Source organism: Zonotrichia leucophrys, chromosome W (genome assembly GCF_028769735.1).
Source record: "Zonotrichia leucophrys gambelii isolate GWCS_2022_RI chromosome W, RI_Zleu_2.0, whole genome shotgun sequence".
In the NCBI taxonomy this organism is placed as follows: Eukaryota; Metazoa; Chordata; class Aves; order Passeriformes; family Passerellidae; genus Zonotrichia; species Zonotrichia leucophrys.
The window spans coordinates 1444586-1469523 of NC_088199.1; the positions used below are offsets into that span (position 1 = coordinate 1444586).

The 24938-nt window shown below is 42.0% G+C and overlaps 1 protein-coding gene across 3 annotated transcripts in view; it reads left to right on the forward strand.

Annotated features, from left to right (window-relative positions):
• The window catches only part of LOC135459274 (ceramide transfer protein-like), a 242292-nt gene that overhangs the window by 184797 nt on the left and 32557 nt on the right, over positions 1–24938 (forward strand). For all 3 annotated transcript variants that reach the window (XM_064735053.1, XM_064735055.1, XM_064735054.1), the window contains exons 4-7: positions 6840–6947; positions 7741–7879; positions 9433–9516; positions 19192–19349. In XM_064735053.1, the coding sequence (XP_064591123.1) occupies positions 6840–6947; positions 7741–7879; positions 9433–9516; positions 19192–19349 (489 nt within the window). The remainder of the gene's footprint in view (positions 1–6839; positions 6948–7740; positions 7880–9432; positions 9517–19191; positions 19350–24938) is intronic.

The window sequence follows — 24938 nt, forward strand, 5'->3', positions numbered from 1 at the left end:
TTGCATGATGTATGCTTTCATGTTTGTAATAATCTGCTTGCATGTGTCTGTTGAGCGGGATGACTTGTCTTTGGCATCAGTTATAAAGCAATACTTTTGTTCTGGTTCTTCTGACAAATAAGTATTCTTGATGGAGTTTTTATTTTTTTTTTTCTCTTTGGCTGCTAAACCACCAATATCTGAGACAGTTTTGTAAATATGATCTATAAGTGCACACACTTCGGATTTCTGTTGCGTGCTGTTTAGTCTGCTGTATTTGCGCCTTGATTGCACATAGTTAAAACTGCCTAAATGCTTTTTGTGTAGGTGTCCTGGGGTGACTGTATGGTCGGGTATCCCCTATCGTCTGCTTTTTTGTCCAGGTATAAGTTCTGTGCCTTTGAGATCGAAGTGGGGGAGCAGTGGAATTCTTTTGGCACAGTTTTTTTTTTCTTCACATATCCTCCTCCAGGTTTGCTGCAGCTGCAGTTTCCTGTGTTGTCTGCAGTGCAGAAGGAGGACGGCTGTGCTTATTCAGCTAGTTTCTCATCTGTGCGCTGAGGCAAAAGTTTTCCCAGGACTGTGGCTTCTTCTTCTGGAACTGTTCATCTCTGCTCCGGTCCGTAAACTCAGACCAACATCAGGAGCCCACACCATGGCCCAGAGGTGCCCAGGATGCTGCATCCCAGATCCAGAGAGAGAAAGCCAAGTCACACCCACAGAAAAGACTGAATTTACCAGCTTTTCTTACAGTGAGAGGCTTTATTATTTAACATTACCATTTTTTTTCATGCTTGTGAGCACTCTGCTTATTAAATAAACAGTTTGTTGTTTTCACTTTCTCCACGGGGACCTTTTCTGAGCTGGTGGGGGAATGTCACTGAAACAAGTGCCTGGATAAGTTGGATTCAATCCTATACAGGGGACCCTCAGCCAACCCTGTTCAATCTTAGATGTAAGCACACCACTGGGCAGAGATCTGGGCGGAGAGAGATCCCAACCAATCAGCTGTCTAAGCCCTGGAAATTCAAATCCCCTATATAAGGAGGGTCCAAACAATAAAACACACTGTTGTTGTCTAGATCTTTGAGAGTTTGTGTCATCCCTGTCTCCGACCAACGACCCCACATAACAGGGGAGGGGCTGCCGGAATCTGCTTTTTTCAAGAGGAGACACCCCTTTGGGATGTTTCCTCCTAAATTTGTCTCAAACTGGGACAAATATATTGGCACCCCATGTGGGCCTGGAGAAAGTGAAAAAAAAACTGTACAAATTAAAATGTCAGGCAAATGATAATGGAAACAAAGGTCTATCTGAAGGGTTACCTAGAACAAGTCAGTCAACCAGATGGATCGCAACTTTGAGTGTTAAAAAAGAAAGAAGGGTAATTGTGGCAGGTTATTCCCTTCTGAGGGAGATGGAACACCCTGTATGCCAATCAGACCTGTCTCACAAGGAAGTCTGCTGCCTCCTTGGGCCCTGGGTAGGAGTGCTGATCTGTTAGAGGGTAGGAAGGCTCTGCAGAGGGATCTAGACAGGCTGGACTGATGAGCTGATGCTAGCTGTATGAGGTTCAACAAGGCAAAGCGCTTGGTCCTGCACTTAGGCCACAATAACTCCATGCAGCATTGCAGACTGGGGGAAGAGTGGCTGGACAGCTGCTTGCAGAAAAGGATCTGGGAGTGCTGGTCAAGAGCTGGCTGTATATGAGCCAACATGTGGCCAGGTGGCCAAGAAAGCCAATGCCATCGTGGCCTGTATTAGCAATAGTGTTGCCAGTAGGACCAGGGAAGAACTTGTTGCCCTGTACTAGGCACTGGCGAGGCCATACACAAATCCTGTGTCCAGTTTTGGGCCCCTTACTACAAGACATTGAAGTGCTGGATCAATTTCAGAGAAGGGCAACAAAGTTGGCGAAGGGTCTAGAGGTTAAGTCCTATGAGGAGCAGCTGAGGGAGCTGGGGTTGTTTAGCCCGGAGAAAACAAAGCTCAGGGTGGACCTTATCACTCTCTACAACTACCTGAAAGGAAGTGTCTGTTTGAGACAAGTTCTGGAGGAAATGTCCTAAAATGAACATCTCCTCTAAAGAAGGCAGGTTTTGGCACTCCCTCCCCCACCGATACAAAAGGAATTTCTTGAAGGAAAGTGAAAAAAATGGTTTATTTAACACACAAAGTGCCTGCAGGTCACGGGGAAAATAAAATGTTAGATTTTAAACTTCCTAACTGCAGAGAAAGCTGGTGGATTCAGAGTTCTTTCCTTAGCTGTGGCTTGGCTATTACCTGAGGTCTGGAGCTGGGATGAGGAGTTCCTGCAGCCTCCTTGCTGGGACTCACACCGTGGGACTCACTTCGATGTTATGTTGTTCGGACAGTTCCAGAAGAAGCCACAGAAATCACCAGAGAAGCTGCATGCAGTCCGGGAAAAACTTCTTGCCTCAGCTAACAAAAAGAAGCCAGCTAAAAAAAAAAAAAAAAAAAGTACTCTGTCTCCATGCTGCAGAGAGACAACGGGAAAGTATGTGTGAGCTGACAACAAACCGTATGATAGTACTAGAGGAGTACTATTAAGATGTGACTGATTAAATCTTCATATAGGGACATTCAGAAATTTCACTTCTTAAGCTTAAATTCAAGTTTTACATAAATGTCTTTCCCACTTAAAGGAGAAAATCAGAAAACATTGGCTGTCCTTAGTTAAAATGCTTTGACCTCAATGCAATGGATATTTTGGCTACATTTTAAGACTGATCTGTTCATTAAATCATATCCAATTAAACAGAAAACAGAATGAGTCCCTACTGTCCAACTGACTATAGTAAAAGCACATTCCAAGTAATTTTAATATTTGTAGTGTATGATTAAGTAAGTAAACATTGAAGTTACGAGGAAAACAGTGAAGTTTGGTTTAGATTTGCATTTAGAAGAAATCTAAACAGCAGTGTTTTATGATGCTTTGAGGTTTAAAACTCTTACAAAATGCTCTCTTGAGGTTTATGCTAATTAAACACTTCTGAAATTATAGTATTGTATGCCTAAAACTCTTAATTTTTCTTTTAAAAATCCTTTTATTCCCTTACTTCCTCTGTTTTCACTTGTCAAGCCTTTGAAAGTCTTAAAATCCATCTAAAGAGCCAAAAGCCCTTACCTTGAGTATTTGCAAAAAACTTAATTGAGGCTTCATTATTTGTTTTGTTATATTTGAAATTCCAATCTGGTGAATTAACGTATAATCTCTGTACTGTAACACAAGTGCAATGCAATTCAAAACGTGGTCCAGTATACCAAATATGTTGCCGAAGTTAGGTATACTGCTTAACACTTGAACTAATATTCTAGAAGAGCCCTGTGTATCCAATGCAAATGTTCGAATAAAAAGCTTATTCCAATAGATATTGTAAAGCTATTGTTTAAAACAAATAGTAGTACTAATTGTTAAAAATTTGACCTTTTAGCACTTCTGTCACTACACTTATGTGACTATATTTCTAGCACTCTTGCTAAGTATAAAATAGCTTTACATTCATTATTTATAGCAGAAATTTCTACATGCATCTTGCCTTATATTGTTTCACTATAAGCTGTCATTAAAAAACTCTGCTATCTCAGATAAGTTATTTTTTTACTAAATGAAGCATTTAAGATGTGCCTTATCTTTTGAACTTATGAGTGTCCTTTTTCCTTTTTTCTTTTTTTTCTTTTTCGTTCCTTTCTGCTCTCTCACTCTCGCTCTCTTTTTTTTTCTTTTAATTTGATGATTACTTAGCCATTTTCCACCAAGATTTGGAATACCATTTTCTAACTATACTTGCATTTTTCCACTTTGCTTCTACTTCTGATACTTATTTCTCTTTCTTCTGTTTCCTCAATTCTTTATTGTCTTATACCTCATTCTTTAAATGGGCCAGATAGAAACTGACTCTTGACTCTGTTTAACTTGTTTTGGCTAGGTAATCTCATTCAGTTGCATTCTTTCAGGAATTATGCTAATTCTGGAAGTCACATTTTTCTTTCAAGTCATACTTTAATTTTTCCAAAACTGTGTTTCTCTGCCACCGCTCCTTTGTAACCCAAATATACATGTTTTGTCCTGCACATTTACAGTACTGTATAAATTCTCCTGTTATAACTAACTACAGCTTTGTGTCCTTTCTCCTTTCTTTTAATACTCTGTAAGTTCATTTGCATCTTAATTTATCAGCACTTTCTCAACTTCCCAAAGCCTATGCCATTTTCAAATTTTCTACAAAAGTCCAACACCTAGAATTCCATTGTTGCTTCTTGCTTGTTCCATATCATATGAACATATCTCCCCTTTTCCCCTGCCCTGTCTGAATTGTTCTGCTGCTGCAGTATTTCTTATTCTGTCAAAGATCCTTTACAGTATTCTCTGTCTACTTGATCAAATTTATTAGCAGTATTTCAGATATTGATCTGAACCATCTGTTTCTTTTGTCACAGAAATTTTGCAACTGACACATGTTGACAGAGAGGTGAGGATGTGTAGTATAAAATTACAAGTAATTCTTTATTCATGGTCATGAGGTATCCCATTCAAATGGGGTACATCGAATGTGATTTCACACATGGTTCTTTTACCTTTCAAGTGTTCAGATACAACATAATTTGGCCAATCATTAATTAACACACATATATTATTGTTTTGCAAAGCAACTATAATTCTATGGCATCATTTTCCATCTGATTTTTTCATTATTGAGATGTGCCTGGAATGGGTCTTTCTACAGTTACTTCTCTATGATGCCAGATAACGGGAGGGTTTCACAGACATGTTAGAGAGGCTAGGATGATGGCATTATTGTGATAGTCCAGGGGTATCCTTTATTCTTCAGCATAGGATCTGTCCTTCTCTTTGCGATGAGCTGCAGTCCTTTAGTCATTCTGACTTAACCATGACTATGCAGTATACAATTTTAACTATATATCTTAAAAATTATAGAATAGTTTGGGTTGGAAGGGACTTTAAGGATCATCTAATTCCACCCCTCCTGCAATGGGCAAGGATACCTTTCACTAGACCAAGTTGCTCAGACCCCCATCCAACCTGGCCTCAAACACTTCCAGGATGGGGCAGCCACAGCTTCTCTGGACAATCTGTTCGAGTGCCTCACCATCCTCACAGAGTAAGAACTTCTTCCTAATATCTAATCTAAACCTTCCCTCTTTCAGTTTAAAGCCATTCCCCCATGTTCTATCACTACATACCCTTGTAAAAAGTCCCTCTCCAGCCATTTTTCAGATCCTATTCAGGTACTGAAAGGCCACAATAAACTCAGCCTGGAGACTTCTCCAGGCTGAATAACCCCAACTGTCTTAGCCTTTCCTAATAGGAGGGGTGTTCCATCCCTCTAATCATCTTCATGGCCCTCCACTGGACTTGCTCCAACAGGTCAGTGTGCTGGGGACCCCAGAGCGGGATGCAGTATTCCAGGTGGGGTCTCACCAGAGTGGAGTAGAGGGGCAGAAACATCACCCTCGACCTTCTGATTTTGAAGCAGCGCAGGATACAATTGACTTTCTAGGCTACAAGTGCACGTGACTGGGGCATGTTCAGCCTCTCATTCCCTGGTATCCCCCAAGTCCTTGGCAGGACTGTTCTTGATCCATTCATCCTCCAGCCTGTATTGATACCAGAGGTTGCCCAGTGCAACCAAGCAGCCCAGGTGCAGCACCTTGCACTTGGCCTTAAGTCTCATGAGATTCCCATGGGTCCACTTTTTGAGCTTGTCCAGGTCCCTCTGGATGGCATCTCATCCTTCAGGTGTGTCAATCACACCACTCAGCTTGGTGTCCTCTGCAAAGTTGCCAAGGGTACACTCAATCCCTTAATCTATGTAATTAATGAAGATATTAAATAATACTGGTCCCAATTCAGACCACTCAGGGGCACCACCTGATACTGATGTCCATTGGGACTCTGAGCCATTGACCACTACCCTCTGGATGTGACCATCTAACCAATTCCTTATCCACCAAACAGTGCACCCATCAAATCCTTGTCTCTCAAATTTGGAAAGAAGGATATTGTTGGGAACCATGTCATAGGCTTTACTGAAGTCCAGATAGATGACATCTGTAGCTCTTTCCTTGTCCATTGATGCAGTGACTCCATCATAGAAGGCCACTAGATTGGTCAGGCAGGACTTGCCCTTGGTGAAGCCATGCTGGCTGTCCCAAATCACTTCCCTATCCTCCATGTGCCTTAGAATAGCTTCCAGGAGGATCTCTTCCATGATCTTCCCAGTCACAGAGGTGAGGCTGACAGGTCAGTAGTTCTCAGGGTCCTCCTGGGATGAAGAAAGTTCATGGAAATGAATACTATAAAGACTGGCACAGTAGTTAGGGAATGAGATTTTCCAACACTGTCTTACATTCTCTTTCAGGATTTTTCTTCTTCTTTGTCATGTGTGGGCCATTTTATGTTAACCTTTAGGAAAATACTCTTCTTACAGTTCCTCACTATCTTCTTCTATTTTACTTGTTAGGACATTTGTCAAACATAATATTTTCTTATCTTTTTCATGCTATTGTAATCAATAGATGGTTTTTCAAATTTTTTGCATTATTTAATTAGTTACTGTTTTAGGGGTACACAACAAATTGCAGATAACTACTTTTTTTTCCAGATCAACATGATAACAACAAAATAATTATTCATAGTAACTTTACAGTTACTACATGAACATCTTAAACTTGCAGACACAATCCAAGTTATTAAGCCCTTGCTGCTTCCTGACAAGAAACAAATGGGCTAGTTTAGAGGAGATAATAAACTTGCTTTCACTATTTTTTTATTAAAAGCCTCAATGTTCTACTTTTGTGTGTGGTTTGGTTTTTAGACTGAATCTGGCTATGCATCAGAGTCAAGTTTACGACGCCATGGCTCCATGGTGTCTCTTGTTTCTGGAGCGAGTGGGTACTCTGCAACATCCACCTCTTCATTCAAGGTTAGTGAATAACATTTTCTTAGTCTTGGTGTTTAAACAACACACAAAACTGGAAAGTAAATAAACTATACAAAGACTTGTTTGCACCATTATAGGAAAAAAAACCCTAAACAAATCTTTAGTTTACTATAAGTGTTAATAATTCAGCATGTGATGATGAACAGATCATACAGGAAACTTTTTCATGCCTCTATGCAGTTATCCCTCTTAAATTATAGTGTCATTTTCAAATGGCAAGGATATCAAACCTGTGGGAGGATTCATTAGTCTTTCTTAGTGTACTTCTGAGAATATCAGGGCTTCCAGATGAAAGGAAATGCTGATTCTATGACTTGACAAATTACAGCTTTCTTGGTTTCATGTGTATAATATTTAACATTTTAAATTGGTTGGGGCAGAAGAGGAGCAGCACTAGAAAAGGGGGAGTAAAGGCTAAAATAAAGATCTTAAACTAGAACTGACTGTTTTCTGGTAAATAGGTGTAAATCTCATTGTATATAAGATTGTATTTTTAATAAACTTTTATTGAATGCTCTAAAGTAGCAGATGAAATCAAGATGAAAATTTGAGACCAGTGGACAAAATGAGTAAGAAACACTTTTATACAGTTTCTTATGTTCTTCTAACATTACCAGTATTTCATAGCTGCTGATATCTGAAATTTCTTTGATGTGCTTAAAGAATTCATTCTTCATAATTGCAGAAATCCTTTGTTGTTTTTTTGGGGTTTTTTTGCATTGAACTATTGCTGACCCTGTAGAAGTATTTGAGCCTTTTTTGCTTGTATTTTTAGAAGGGCCATAGCTTACGTGAGAAGCTTGCAGAAATGGAAACCTTTAGAGACATCTTGTGTAGACAAGTTGATACTTTACAGAAATACTTTGATGCCTGTGCAGATGCAGTTTCCAAAGATGAACTCCAGAGGGATAAAGGTAAAACTGTAATTAAGAACTGTTATCTCCACAGAATTTAACTTTTTACACAGTAATAGCCTGTGAAATAGTTACTATAGCATTTGATACCATATAAATGAAGTATGTATATTAAATTCAGTCTTTAGTAATGAGATCAATTGTAGATATTTCTGCATACACTATTAACTATTTTCACTTCAGAAGTTGGATTCCCATAAAAATATGCTTAGCCTAAATATTGACCTCTAGCTATCAATTGTATAAATGATCTTTTAAGCATTTGATGTTATATAACAATAATTGCTTACTCCATAACATGAATTCAAGTTTGTTTATTTTTGTGTCTCTGTCATGGTTTAACCCCAGCTGGCAGCCAAGTACCATGCATCTGCTTGCTCACTTCCCCTTCTCTCCCAATGGGATGGGGAGGAGAATCAGGAAAGAAAATAGAACTCGTGGGTTGAGATAAGAACAGTTTATTTTAAATAAAGTAAAAGATAATAATAATAATAATAATAATAATAGTAGTAAGGAGAAGGAGAGGGAGAGAGGGAGATTTAACCCAAGAAAGACAAGTGATGCACAATACAGTTGCTCACTACCTGCTGACCGATGCCCAGCCCGTTCACAAGCTGTGATCAGCCCCCTCTTCCAGGTAACTCCCCCCAGTTTATATACTGGGCATGTCATTCTATGGTGTGGAATATCCCTTTGGCCAGTTTGAGTGACCTGTCCTGTCCATCCTTCCTCCCAGCCCTTTGTGCAGCTCCTCACTGGCAGAGCATGAGACACTGAAAAATCCTTGCTTTGGGTAAGCACTACCTAGTGACAACCAAAACATCAGTGTGTTATCAACATTATTCTCATTCTGAATCCAAAACACAACTCTGTACCAGCTACTGAGAAGAAAATGAACTCTATCCCAGCCAAAACCACATTTCTTTTTATTTTGAAAAGCAATAGGTTATTAGTTTTCATAGGAACAATATATTATTTTAAAAACACAAAGGTTCTGCCATAATGAATGCTCCTGAGATGTATTGGCTGTAGCTAGAGCACTGAGTGCACACTGGAAGTCCTAGTAGACTCAGGTGTGGATATCTGCATCTCTCTGAATTTCTCTTCCCAGAACATAGCTTGTCATATTCATGCACTCTTCTGAGGCATTAATATTAATTCCCATGTTTGTTCTGGTAGCCTGAAACTTTTGATAGTGAGAAAGCAATAGATAAGTACCATTCCACTTCTTTGAGAACTTTCTAGTGTAAAAGAGTAGATAGTTGCTCAATTGTGGCTCCTTGCTCATCCAGTTGTAACACCAAGATAATGTTCTTCTTGACATCAAATCAAGTGCTAAATTTCGACACTGAGAAAATGTTAGTCTCCTGATGGTTTCTGAAGGTAATGTTCATAGTGGTAAAAGAAAAAAGGCGAGAGGGTGTGTGTCATGACTGTTATAGGAAAAAATCTTAAATGCTGCTTAGCCATGAAAATGCTCTTAATTCTTTTTTGCACACTAGAGAGTTGGGAAAGCTTTCTCACTCCCATAACACACACTTTCTCACATTTAGTGGTAGAAGATGATGAAGATGATTTCCCTGCGATGCGTTCCGATGGGGATTTTTTACATAACAGTAACAGCAGTAAGGAAAAATGTAAGTGTGTCAACTTTTTCACTGAATGTTCATATGAATGGTATGATAAGCCTGATACAAGATGGGTATTTATGTTGTTTTCTAAGCAGAAAATTGCAAGAGTAGTTATTTGAATGTATGCGACAGGACATTCTTATTCATGTTAAGATAATAATGAAAAGCAGTTAAGGAATTATAATCTAAGTTATTCTTAATTCATACAAATATTAATGCAAGACTGTCAAGCTGGAATTTCTTATTTGTGTCCAAAGCCATTTCCACTACAAAAACCTGTTGAAACAGCTGCATCATTTGTATACTGGGAGCTGAGATTTGTAACAGGCAGTTGCAGTTTTTCTCGCAAGTATTATCTGCTTTAGGAGTGTGGTGAAGCACAATGCTTTTCCAGTTAGGTGTGCCCCATTATGGTTTTTCTAACTTCTATGTCAATGTAAGGATTAAGTCAACATTGTTACTGAATCTCACTCATCCTAATTTTAGCACTTCTAAAAACTGTATTTTTCAGTGTTATGCTGAACAGAATTCTGATTTTTATTCTTTTCTTAAATGATCTGGTTATAGTCATTGTACTCACTGCATCCAGTCACTAAATGTGAATTCCTCATGCAAGTCTTGCTTTTTAGAAATCTGATACATCTGGCCTGCCAGAAGTTGTGTATGCATTAAAAAAAATCTATTTGCATTCTTCTTATACTTTCTCTTGTTTCCTGGCTGAAATTATTTCCGCATTGACATTCTATAATGGTTGACAATTCAGTATTTGTTAGACTTTGGTTCACAAAATTTTGAAGTAGTACAGTTGCAAATCTGATGGAATCGCCAAAAGAAGTACTTAGCAAAACATTTTTAAAATTGTAGACACTTTCTTCAAGGATCTGAAAAATATATGTGCAAAATAAGCCTTTTCTGTCAACTGCTTTTTATTTGGCTCTAGTTCCCCATGTGTTGCATGTTTTCTTGCTGTATTTAAATTTTCTTTCTAGATTATTGCAAAAACTGTTAGGAGGAAAGGAATTGGAAGGAGTTACAGTATACTTCCAGAGAACTAAAAATATGAGTAGATTTTTTTTTCAATTATATAAAAAGTTTGCTTTGCTAAGGATTAATTGTAGTGATCAGGAGAGGACATTTCAAAGACCCAAAAGGGTATCATTGGATATTTGGGATAGCTGCTGTAGAGACAGATGAAATTAGACAGTTGAATACCCTGCCTGGTCTCTCAGAGGACCCTTCTGCTGTGGGACTGCTGAGGGTCAAAGAAGAACAGGTACCGATCTCTACTACAACAGTGCACTGTTGACAATACTGCACCAACCGGGACTCCATGATCCCCATTGATGAGATGATTCATGAGCCGGAGAGCCAGGGAGTGGTCAGCAAGATTTGCTCACCCTTTAATAGTCCTATATGGCCAGTGCTTAAGTCCAGTGGAGAGTGGAGGCTGACAGTGGACTATCATGGCCTGAACAAAGTCACACCACCCCTGAGTGCTGTTGTGCCAGACATGCTGGAACTTCAGTAGGAACTGGAGTCCAAGGCAACAAAGTAATGCCACCACTGACATTGCTAATGGGTTTTTCTCCATTCCTTTAGCAGCACAGTGCAGGCCACAGTTTGCTTTCACCTGGAGGGGTGTCCAGTACACCGGGAACTGACTGCCCCAGGGGTGGAAAAACAGCCCCACTATTTGCTGTGAAGTGATCCAGGCTGCACTGGAAAAGGGTGACGCTCCTGAACACCTGCAGTACATTGATGACATCATCATGTGGGGCAACACAGCAGAGGAAGCTTTTGAGAAAAGGGAGAAGATAATCCAAATTCTCCTGAAAGATGTTTTTGCCGTAAAACAAAGTAAGGTCAAGGGACCTGCCCAGGAAATTCAGTTTTGAGGAGTAAAATGGAAAGATGGACATAATCAGATTCCAGTGGGTGTGGTCAACAAAATAGCAGCTATGTCTCCCGTGACCAGCAAGAAGGAAACACGGGCTTTCCGAGGTGCTGTGGGTTTTTGGAGAATGAATATTCCAGAGTACAGTCAGATTGTATGCCCTCTCTATCATGTGACCTGGAAGAAGAAGGATTTCAAATGGGACCCTGAACAAGAACAAGCTTTTGAACAAATTAAACAGCAGATTGTTCATGCAATAGCCCTTGGGCCAGTCAGGACAGGACAGGATGTAAAAAACATACCCTACACTGCAGCCAGGGAGAATGGTCCTTCCAGGAGCCTCTGGCAGAAGATATCTGGGGACACTCGATGATGACCCCTGGAGTTCTGGAGTTTGGGAAACAAATGATCCAAGGCCTGCTACACCCCAACTAAGAAAGAGATCCTGGCAGCTTTTGAAGGGGTTTGAGCTGCTTCAGAAGTGACTGGCACTGAAGCACAGATCTTTCTTGCACCCCGATTACCAGTGTTGGGCTGGATGTTCAAAACAAGTCCCTTCCACACATCATGCTGCTGATGCTATGTAGAGTAAATGGGCCATGCTGTTCACACAGCTAGCTTGAATAGGAAACCCCAATCACCCAGGGATCTTGAAGATCATCATGAATTTGCCCAAAGGAGAAAATTTACAACTGTCATCAGAAGAAGAAGAGGAGCAGGTGACATGTGCTTGTGCTGAGGAGGCCCTACCATATAATCAGGTACCAGAAAATGAAAAGTGACATGCTTTCTTTACTGACAGTTCCTGCCATATTGTAGGGATTAATTGAAAATGGAAAGCTGCTGTATCGAGTCCTATGCGGTGAGTTGCAGAAGCTACTGAGGGACAAGGTGAATCAAGTCAGGCTGCAGAGCTGAAAGCCATCCAGCTGGCTTTAGATATCGCTGAGCGAGAGAAATGTGCAATGCTCTACCTCTACACTGACTTGTGAATAGTAGCAAATGTTCTGTAGGGGTGGCTGGAGCAATGGAAAAAGACCAATTTGCAGCAAAGAAGTAAACACATCTGGGATGCCAAAGTGTGACAAGATATAACTACCCAGGAAGAGAAGTTGGCTCTAAAAGTCCATCATGTAGATGCAGACATACCCAAGTGTTGGGCTACTGAGGAGCATTGCAACAATGGACTGGTAGATTAAGCTGACAAGATTAAAGTGTCTCAGGTAGATATGGACTGGAAACATAAGGGTGAATTATTTCTGGCTTGATGGACCCATAACACCTCAGGTCATTAAGGAAGAGATTCAAGATATGGATGGGCTCGTGACTGAGGGGTGAACTAAACCATGAACACCATCTCCCAGGTTATCCTTAAGTGTGAAACATGCGCTGCAATCAAACAGGCCAAGGTGGTAAAGCCTCTGTGATATGGGGGATGATGACTGAAATATATCTATAGGGAGGCCTGGCAGATCGATTACATCACACTCCCACAAACCTGCCAAGGCAAACACTATGTGCTTACAGTGGTGGAAACAATCACTGGATGGCTGGAGACATATCCCGTGCCTCACGCCACTCACTGCCCGGAACATCATCTTGGGCCTTCAGAAGCAAGTCCTGTGGCCACATGGCACCCCAGAAAGATTTGAGTCAGACAATGGGACTCATTTCAAAAATAGCCTCATAGACACCTGGGCTAGAAAGCACAGTATTGAGTGGATATATCATATTCCCTATCACACACCAGCCTCTGGAAAGATCGAACAATGCAATGGACTGTTAAAAACCACATTGAAAGCAATGGGCAGTGGGACCTTCAAACGTTGGGATCTACATTTAGTGAAGGCCACCTGGTTAGTTAACACTAGAGGCTCCACCCATCAAGCTGGCTCTGCCCAATCAGAACCTCTACATACTGTAGAAGGGGATGAAGTCCCCATGGTGCATATGAGGAATGTGTTAGGGAAGACAGCTTGGATTAGTTCTGTTTTAAGCAAAGGCAAACCCATGGGCATGGGACTCTTTTTGCTCAAGGACCTGGGGTGCACTTGGTGGGAAATGAAGAGGGACAGGGAAACATGATGTGTACCTCAAGGTGATTTGATATTTAGGTGAGAACAGTTTGTAATGTTGAATTGCATATGCAATATGGGTTGTTGAATGACACTGACACTGTATGTTGTAAATACAATAGACAATGAGTATGAACTGATCCAGTTACACCAGTCATGGACTAAAAGAATTCAACAGACATCTTGAGGGTATTTCCAGTGACTACTGAAATAATACCTGTGCTTGTGCATAGCCATATGTATATATATATATATGTAGTTGAAAGGTATAAAATCTGGGCATGATATTAATGGTATAAAATAAGGGATGGATAATATCTTGGGTACAGAAACAAGGAGGTGGAGTTTTTTACACTGTCTTTTCAATACCACCCATGTCACCACTGGAGGGAAGTGGTTTTGGAAGGGAAAAACTCAAACCTGGAAACAGGAAGTTTTCCTTTTTATTTTTCTGGGATTACTCTGGAGAGGATGAGGGACCGGGACTGCTGTCGCTGCTACCATGCCTCCACTGCACCAGACAGTGAGCCCCTGTACCCACACCACTGCTGTCACCACCCTGGAGAGAGAGCCTCTGCAGTGGAGCCTGAGCTGTGCCAGGTGGTGCAAAGTCAGCATTTCAGCAGCACAACTCATTTGGATGAACTAGCTTTCCAAGTTTCTTTTTGTCCCTGCTTTATGTTTTCAGGCTGGGGGGAAACAGGCTGTGAGAGCCTCCTGATATATAATTTTGTTTTTCCAAATACCATGTTTCCCCTGTCCAGGGCCAGTCACCATTCTGCCTTTGTCTGGGAAACTGTGCTGGGTGGCATCTTTGGGACACATTTTTGTTTGTTCAGTGGTGAGCATGCTTTTGTGGGTAAAACTCTTTTTCTCTTTTGCACATTCTTTTATTAATATTGTGTGGGTATTGCAATTTTTCAGTAAGTTGTGATTCCAACTTTTTACCTGTCCTAGTGTTCCTCCATTACCAGAAGGGGTGGAGGGAAAAGGGAGCATCTTCAGTGGATTTAATTTTCTAGCTTGGTTTTAAACTAGTACAGTTCTCTAGGATCTTTGAGTGAAAGTGTCTAGGTGTCTGCTAAGGAAGGCAGGAGCCTCCCCTGGAATGGAAAATGTAAACCCCCTCCCTCCAAATTGTTATAATTTTGAAATTAAGGAGGCTCTCAGGCAAAGGTATGGGAGCAGGAATAACAGTTCTTTATCAGGGAAAAAAAATAAAAATCAAATAAACAATGCAGTAATACATAACAACACTGGCAGAGACAGAACACAACCTGACACCCTGTTGGTCAGGGTGTTGGTAGCAGTCCAATTGAAATGGTGGCTGCAGTCCTCCTGGAGTGGCAGATGTGGTTCTGTTGAAACAGTGAGCCTGTAGAAGTGCATAGTCTTCCTCTGAAGATCCAGTGGAGAAGACAGCTGCCTCTCTGGGAATCCAGTGGAAAAGGCTGGCTGTGGTCTTCAAGATCTCTGATTATATCCAGTTAGGAATGCTTGGCTCCTCCCTCTGTGTGGAGCTTCTCACAATGGGATGATATCATTTTATCAGTAATGCAGTGACACTCAATGGCCCATTAACAGAAGTTATCTCCCCAAATGGAGGATTGGTTGTGGAAGAGATAAAGACAACTGCCCAATTAACAGAAGATAACTGCCCCATCAGATAGGAATAGAATACGCTGCCCATTTCCAACCTAAGACAGAAAGTTAAAAAGAGCACTATGAAGGTATTTAAATTTATTGCTCATTTTCCATTTGGAAAATCTGGTAACTGAAACAATGATCATTTGTATAAAGCACCAAGGGAGAGCCCGGCTGATGCATATTTACCCAGTGGGATTTTAGAATCTAAGAATGTAGAACCTTGATCAGTAAGTGTTGCCATTCATCTGTTTAGGAAAATGAGTGTATTTGGGTTTAAATTATGCAATAATAAGAGCAGAAGGTGGTACTTAAGGCAACCTCTTTGAAGATGGAAGGTGATTTTGTACTGAAACTACAAAGATGAAAATGGCACAGCACGAGTAACTTGCTTGGCTCAGCTTCAACATGAATGTTACTTCTGCTTTCTAATATTTTCTGACATTATTGCGTAGTGTTTGATTTCGCATTCTGTCAACCTACATACGAGTTTGACATAGACTAGGTACTTTTTTGTCATACATTTTAAGTGACTTGTTTAAATAGCCTTAGTAACAAATGGCCTAGTCAACAGGAAGAAGTAGTTGTTGGAACTACCAAATACCACAGTACTTGGATAATTCAACATATTTGATACTTTTATATCATATCTTTTTATGTTGTGTTTTTTAAATCTATAGCTACCTGCTAAAAGCAGCCTTGAAATGTTACTGTCCTGGTTCAGGGAAAATTTTGGAGACAACCCCCAAAGGGGCTCCTCTAGGAAAGCAGATTCAATTGGCCCCTCTCCCCAACCGGTCCAGGAGAAAAATACCTCCTTGGAAAAAAGTGGAAAAAACCTGTTTATTAAACAATAAAACCTAAACAATATTAAAAAATAAAACCCCTTGCTGCTCCAAAAGAGATGACAAACTAAGAAAAGTCCCCTCCCTGGGTTGCAGCTCAGGTCACTCAGTCTCTTATCAGTCCCTCCAGTGCTGGAAATGCCACGGCCCAGACCCGGCCTGGCCCGGTGGGCCACAGTTGCGAGCTGCCGGTGCTCCCCTGGGTGTTCAGTCCAGAGCAGGTTTAAACAGGCCCAAAGTAAAGGAAAAAAAACCCACATTCCAGGGAACTTCTTTGCCTCAGCTAGCTAAAACTAACTAAAACAAAGGAGAGCTCTGTCCCACTGTCTGTTCATTTGCAGACAACACAGTCCAGGAGAAGGAATGTGGAGGAGTGAGTGCAGTGTCTGAAAACAAACTGCGTGCTTCTTCTCTCCCCCCTTCACTTTCTGGAACAAGTCTTTATTACAGCGACCTGAGGAGGTCTTCATGGTGAGAGAAGGACGAGAATCTTGTTTCTTGATCAGAAGGCTGGATTTATTGATATATGATATATAATACATTATAACTATACTAAAAAGAATAAGGAGAGAAGTTGCAGAGAGCTGCTAAGCTAAGAATAGAATAGAAAGAATGAATAACAAAGTTCTGTCTCCAGGGAATCTGTCCCCGAGCTTTCTTCTGTGATTGGCCCCCAATTGGAAACATGGAAGATGAGCCAATCACAGGTGCATCCTATTGCATTCCACAGCAGCTGAAAACAATTGTTTACATTCATCTTCTGGGCCTTTGCTTCCCAGAAGATGGACAAATGTGAAAGAAAGGATTTCTATGAAAAAATGTCTGTGACAAGTCTTAAAGGTGCAAAACTTATTATTCAGCATAACAGAACGAGACGATTGGGGATAAAAGCATCACATAGTCAACCCAGGACATTCCACCCCTTATCCCCATATTGTCAGCTTACTACTAAAACTAATATAAATTCTAACTCTACAAACACATACATTTTACATCCAATATACAGCTATACACAGACAACTGCAGTAACATTCAGCAAACAGTGATATTTACACATAGTTCTCACCTAAAAATCAGATCTCCGTGAGGTACACATTGTGTTCCTCCATCTTCTTGCATTATCCACCATGTGCAACCTGGTCCCTGAGCAAAAACAACCCCATGAATGGGTTTGTCTGTACTTGAGGCAGAATTAATCCAAACTGTCTTCCCTAACAAGCCTCTGATATGTACCACTGGGACTTTGTCTCCATCTACTCTCTGCAAAGGCTCAGATTGGGCAGGGCCCACTCGGTCAGTAGAGCCTTGGTTGTCAACTAATCAGGTGGCTTTTGCCAGATGCTGCTCCCAATTTTTGAAAGATCCCCCACCTAATGCTTTCAAGGTGTTTTTTAACAGTCCATTGTACCTCTCCACTTTGCCTGCAGCTGGTGTATGGTAGGGGATATGGTACACCCACTCAATGCCATGTTCCCTAGCTCAGGTGTTGATAAGGCTGTTCTTGAAATGAGTCCCGTTGTCCGACTTGATCCTCTCAGGGGTACCATGTCTCCATAGAACTTGTTTTTCAAGGCCCAGGATGGTGTTACGGGCCATAGCATGAGGCACAGGGTAGGTTTCCAACCATCCTGTGGTGGCTTCTACCATGGTCAGCACGTAGCGCTTGCCCTGGTGTGTCTGGGGCAGTGTGATGTAGTCGATCTGACAGGCCTCCCCATACTTGTACTTGGACCACCGCCCACCGTACCAGAGGGGCTTCACTCGCTTGGCCTGTTTGATGGCAGCACACGTCTCACAGTGACGGATAACCTGAGAAATACTGTCCATGGTTAAATCCACCCCTCTGTCTCGTGCCCACTTATAGGTGGCATCTCTGCCCTGATGGCCTGAGGCATCATGGGCCCATCGAGCTAGGAATAACTCTCCCTTATGTTCCCAATCTAGGTCTATTTTGGACACCCCTATCTTTGCAGTCTGGTCTACTTGCTCATTGTTTTGGTGCTCCTCATTGGCTCTACTCTTGGGGACATGGGCATCTACACAGCGGACCTTCACAAGTAACCTCCCTACCCTGGTAGCAATGTCTTTCCACTCACCAGCAGCCCAAATTGGTTTTCCTCTAAGCTGCCAGTTAGCCTCTTTCCATCTCTCCAGCCAACCCCACAGAGCATTGGCTACCATCCATGAATCAGTGTAGAGGTAGAGCTTTGGCCATTTCTCTCTTTCAGCAATGTTCAGGGCCAGTTGAACAGCTTTGAGTTCATCACGTTGGCTTGATCCACCTTCTCCTTCAGTGGTCTCTCTGACCTGTCATGTGGGGCTCCATATGGCTGCTTTCCACTTTCATTTCATTCCCACAATGCGGCAAGAACCATCAGTAAAAAGAGCGTATCATGTATCTTCTGCTGGCAGTTGGTTATATGGTGGTGCTTCTTCAGCACGTGAGACTTCTTGTTCCTCTTCATCAGTGAGACCAAAGTTTTCACATTCTGGCCAGTTTGTAATTATTTCCAGAATCCCATGGTTATTCAGTTTTCCAATATGGGTGAACTGCGTGATGAGAGCCATCCATTTGCTCCATGTAGCACTGGTGGCACAATGGGTAGAGGGAACCTTTGCTTTGAACATCTACCCCAGTACTGGTAGTCGGGGTGCCAGGAGGAGTTGTGCTTCAGTGCCTATTACCTCTGAGGCAGCTTGGACTCCTTCATAGGCTGCTAAAATTTCCTTCTCTGTTGGAGTATAGTTGGCTTCAGACTCTCTGTAGCTTCGACTCCAAAATCCTAGTGGTCAGCCTTGAGTCTCCCCAGGACAGTTACCATTGGTGTTTCATTGCATTTTTAAATAATTTCATTCTTAGTGCTGTATTGGATATGTTTTAAGGCTGCTCTGTATTAATTAGGCCCCACTTCAAGCTGTCAAACTGCTATTGTTACAAAGTATTCCCACTGCCTCCACCCACATGATTTGCAGAGTAATAAAGCAGAACAAGCAGACTTGAAATACAGTATAGCAAGATGAAGCTGAAGGGTTGTGTTTTTCCTTTTAAATCTCTTCCCTTATCCAGTGAATAGCGGAAAATTATTAGCACTTGTTTTTTTCTTTTAAAATAAAATTTCTTACCAGTCTATTTTCTTCAAACAGTGATAATATAAAGCATGCATGTAAAATGCTTGTTTGAGTTGAAGGCAGTTATCAATGAGCAATTCATGTTTGGTTTTAGTGTTTCCATATGTGACACCCAAAGGAATTAATGGCATAGACTTTAAGGGAGAAGCTATAACTTTCAAGGCAACTACCGCTGGAATCCTTGCTACACTCTCTCATTGTATTGAACTCATGGTAAAACATGAAGAAAGCTGGCAAAAAAGACTAGATAAGGTAAGATGATTTTCCTTTAATTTTTGTTGAAAAAATTGTTTCTTCAGCCTTAAATTTAAAATTTAAATTAGTTGGTTTAAACTTTATTATTCCATGTTTTACTTTTTTTATGTACAGCACTTATTAATTTTAGATGCTTTCATTATTTATTACTCATTTAACATGTTAAAACCAATTCTGATTGTTGGTGATACAGTAACATTGCTCATCATATCTTTTCTTTTCCCAGCCCTTGTTCAGATCGTATTCCTATAATTTGAATACTATAAAGATCCTGATAGCATTCTACAGTAATAAGTGTATTGCTTGCAGCCCTCTAAGAGAGACCTAATTATATATGCTGGCAAAATGATGTGAAAAATCTCTGAAATGTTTTGTGATACGAAATGATAATGTCCTCATTTAGGGAAAATTTGGGAGAAAACTTCCAAAGGGGTTCCTCTAGAAAGCAAATTCAAGTGGCCCCTCCCCCAACTGGCTCGGGAAAAGATTTCCTTGGAGAAAAGTGGAAAAAACTGTTTATTTAATGGGCAAAGCATTGACCAGCACAAAAAAAAAAAAAAAAAAAAAAAAAGAAAAAAAAAAAGAACAATATTAAACAATAAAACCTCTCACCACTCCAAAGAGATGACAAACTCAGAAAGTCCTTTTCATGGGTTGCAGCTTGGCTCACCCAATCTGTTATCAGTCCCTCCAGTGCTGGAAATGTTGTGGCCCGGGCCTGGCCTGGTGGGCCACAGGTGCGAGCTGCCGGTGCTCTTCTGGGTTTTCAGTCCAGAGCAGGTTTAAACAGTTTCAAGAAAAAGAAAAACCACAGTCCAGGGAACTTCTCTGCCTCAGCTAGCTAAAAACTAACTAAAAAGCAAAGGAGAACTCTTTCTCGCTGTCCGTGCTGCAGACAACAGAATCCAGGAGAAGCATGTGGGGGAGCAAGTGCAGTTTCTGATAGCAAACTCTGCACTTCTTCACTCCCCTCCCCCCTTTGCTCTTGGAACCAGTCTTAAAGGTGCAAAACTTATTTCTGGGCTAAACAGACAAATGGGGATACAAGCATCATAAAGTCACCCCAGGACAGGTGACAGAACTGAGGAGAACTTCTAACTTTAAAGGTCTAAGACACAGGTTTTTAACTTACCTTTAGGAGACTTAAGAGATTAATTTAAGTAATGCTTTATACCAATTGGTTAATTTTTGGGGTGGGGCTGGGCTGATATTATAATATGTTATTCTTATGGCAGTGATAGGTCATGGTAAGCCTACTCAACCACTATAGCAACTTGAAAGGAACAGTGTCTTCTCTCTTCAGATGAGATGCGCTAGAAACATGGCTAGGTTGTACTTCAGGCTTTGATTTCTAGAATTCCGCCATCACTGGCTGGTGTCCTGTACAGTCTTTTAGCCACTTTTGTCTTGGCTTTAATTTAACATATTTCCATATGGTGTATATCACATTTCAAATCTAACTCAATATGTGTTAGTGGTACACAATTCAAAGAATGAAGTTATTCAGACAAAATACAACCATGTTTGAATCCTTGCCCATGTCTCCTGGCTCTTCGTCTATAAGTCAGACCTGGTCCTAGCTAACTGTATTGTGACTTTTGTCAACATTTACTTTATTGCATCATCTCGGTAGTTTAAGGAATTATAGCAGACCTAAGACTTGAAGCTTGTTCATAGGATTGTAGGGTAATTTAGGTTAGAAGAGACCATCTCTAGTACAACCTCCTGCTTAAAGGAAGGACAGTTTGAATCAGATCAGGTTGATCATGGATTTATCAAGTCTGATTTCTAGTCTCCAAGGCTGAAGATTATAGAGCAATTTTGAGCATCCTGTTCTGATGCTCAGCTGCTGTTATATATCCCCTTGGAGCAGCTCTTATTACAGTATCTGCCTACTGTTTTTCCTCTTCCTACTATAGACCATTGTGAAGAGTCTGGCTCAGTTTGTTGATGATCTCCTTGGAGGTATTGGAAAGCTACTATTAAGTCCCCCCACAGAAGCCTTCTCTATTCCAGACTGAGCAAACACAGTTCATTCTTGCTGATCACAGTTTGCTTACAGCACGGATGAAGAGATTTTTTTCCTTGTCAGTAGGTTAGTATATGTTATTATAGAATAATATGTTAGTATAGAATTTGGTTTAGATTAGTTGTCATATTTTTCTTCTTCTGTGGGCTAACTTGAAAGCACTTGTTTTCAGCTGTAAGCAGTTAAAAATTCAAACCTAAAATTCACTTTTACTCATACAGAATCACAGAATCATTTAGGTTGGAAAAGACCTTTAAGATCGTTGAGTTCAACCTTCGAGCGATCACCACCTTGTCAACTAGACCATGGCATGAAGTGCCACGTCCAGTTTTTTCTTGAACACGTCCAGGGATGGTAATTCCACCACATCCCTGGGCATTCTATTCCATCACTTAACAACCCTTTCCATGAAGAAATTCTTCCTGAGGTTCAACCTGAACCTTTCCTGGTGCAGCTTGAGACTATGTCCTCTTCTCCTGTCACTAGTTGCCTGGGAGAAGAGGCCAACCCCCACCTGGCTACAACCTCCTTTCAGGTAGTTGTAGAGATTGATAAGGTCATCCCTGAGCCTCCTTTTCTCCAGGTTAAGCTCCTTCAGCCTCTTATCATCAGACTTGTGCTCCAGACCCTTCACCAGCTCTGTTGCCCTTCTCTGGACTTGCTCCAGCATCTCAATGTCCTTGTCATGAGGGGTCCAGAACTGGACACAGCAGTTGAGGTGTGGCCTCACCAGGGCCAAGTACAGGAGGACAACCACTTCCCTTGTCCTGCTGGCCACACTATTGTTAATACAGGCCAGGATGGCATTTGCTTTCTTGGCCACCTGGGCACATGCTGGCTCATGTTCAGCTGTTGTTGATCAGCATTCCCAGGTCCTTTTTTGTGCTGGAAAGCTTTTCAGACACTCTTCCTCAAGACTGTAGCACTGGATGAGATTGTTGTGGCCTAAATGCAGGACCCAACACTTGGTCTTGTCGAATCTCATACCACTGGCCTTGGCCCATCAATCCAGCCTGTCCAGATCCCTTAGTAGAGCCTTCCTACCTTTCAGCAGAACAACACTCCCAGTCCAACTTGGGTGAAGTCTGAACTTACTGAGGGTGCACTTGATCTGCTCTTCCAGATCACCAATAAAGATATTAAACAGGACTGGTTCCAATACTGAGCCTTGGGGAACCCCACTAGTGACTAGCTGTCAACTGCATGTGACACTATTTACTATCACACTCAGGGCCTGGACACTCAGCCAGTTTTTAACCCAATTGTCATGGTTTTGGCCTGGCACAGAGCCAGTGCCCCCATGAGAATACCCTCTCCCGCTGCTGAGATGTGACCAGGAATAAGCAAAGCAGGCTCCAGCTTAGAAATAAAGAAAACTTTATTAACTAAACTACAAGAAAAGAAGAAAAAACTATAAGGGAAAAGAAAAACAAATGAAAACCTTACAAAAGCACCTTCCTCCCCCCCACCAAAATTTCCCAATGCAATACATTCCCTCAAATCACCAACTCTCAGTCCAGCACCACTCTTTAGAATACTCAAACTTCAGTTCATCAAGAGGAGAGGAGTCCTTCTTGCAACATAGGCTTCCCCTGGAAACACGTTGAAACCTCGTGTGCTTCCATGTCACTCAGCACCGCCCAGAAAGTCCTTTTGCCATCGTGACATTTTCCTTCCATGCTTAATGCTCTCACCACTGTGCATGGACCAGAGCTGCTTCTAGGGTTGTCTTACAAGGATGCCTTGTCTCACTCCAAAAAAGGCACAGTCTCTCCTTCGGGATATCTGCCCCCCCCATTTTTCCACCCCCTGGGGCCGAGGGGTACCCACACTGAACCCTCCTGGTTCTGAGGCACTGCCTCCCCCTAAATGCAGTCTCTGTGTCACAGGAATAAAAATGTTTCAGTCTATGGCCACGCAAGAAAAGTCCAGCCAAAAGGCCACTCCATCATCTCTCCCCCCACTCAGCCAGTCTTCTCCACTTCCCTCGGGCCTAGTCCTTGTTATCTCATCTCTTATCTCTCTTCTTATTCAGCTCCAGGAGGATCAGCATTTTGCAAGGTCTCAATCATGTAAGAAAAGGGTTAAAAAAAATTTCAGGCTCTGCCTGTCCCAGAGCTCTGGAACTCCCACGCTGCCCTGCTGGGCACCTTCTCGCCGCACTCCCCCCTTCTTCTCCTGGGCCGGCCGCTATCAACTTCAGCCGCCGGCTCTCCCTCTCTCCCTCCTGGGGGGGGGGGGGGGGGGTGGCTGCCCGATGTCTCTTGGTTCTCTTCCACCCTTCCATCCTCAAGGGCCTCCTCACCCCCCCCATCTCTGTCCAGGCCCAGGCCTACCGCATGGCTGCCCCTCCCCCGCCCAGCAGCAGCAGCTGGACGGGGGAGGGAGATCTGACCTCTTTGCCTCGAAGTCCCAAGAGAGCCCCCCAGGGCCGAAGCTCTGGTTTTTAACCCCTGTGTGTTCTCGGAGGTGTGTCCAAACCCCACTGGCCACATCAGGTGCCAATATCAAAATCTGAGCACCCATTGGTTTGACCACAGCATCCCAGAATTCCCACTTCTTCCTGGTCAAACCAGCACACCAATGAAGAATGTATCTGTCTATACCATGGGCTGCCAGCTTTTCCAGGAGAATTCTGTGGGAGACAGTATCAAAGACTTTGCTAAAGTCCAGGTAGACAACATCCACAGCCTTCTTCTCATCCACTAGGTGGGTCACCTGGTCATAAAAGTAAAACAAGTTGATCAGGCAGGACTTGCCTTTCCTAAACCCATCCTGGCTAGGTCTGATCCCTTGGTTGTCCTCTATACACCATGTGATTGCATTCAAGATGATTTGTTCCATAACCTTGCCAGACATTGAGGTCAGGGTGACAGGCCTGTAGTCTCCCAAATCCTCCTTCTGACCCTTCTTGTGGATGGGCATCACATTGGCCAACCTCCAGTCATCTTGGACTTCCCCAGTGAGACAGGACTGATGATAAATGATGGACATTGTTTTGGCGAGCTGTTCTGACAGCTCCTTCAGCACCCTCAGATGAATTCCATCTGGTCCCATAGAGTGAGTGTCTTAAGTGGCTCGGCAGGTTGCTAACTGCTTCCTCCTGAATTACAAGGGGGCTATTCTGCTCCCCATCCCTGTCTTACCAGCTCAGGGTGCCAGTTGCCCTAAAGATAAGTGGTTTTACTGTTGAAGACTGAGGCAAAGAAGGTGCTAAGTACCTCAGCCTTTTCGTCATCCTTGGTGACTATATCCCCCCCCCCATGAACAATAAAAATATGGAGAATTTCCTTGGTGCTCTTTTTGTTGCTAATGTATTTATGAAAACCTTTTTTATTATCTTTCACAGAAGTAGCCAGATTGAGTTTTGTTTAAGTTTTTGCCTTTCTTATTTTCTCTCTGTGTAACCTAATGACATCCTTGTACTCTTCCCGAGTTGCCTGCCCTTCTTCCAAATGTCATAAACCTTTCTTCCCTGAGTTTCTGTAAAACATCCCCATTCAGCAAGGCTGGTCTTCCTTGACAGCTCATCTTTCGGCACACAGGGACAGACTGCT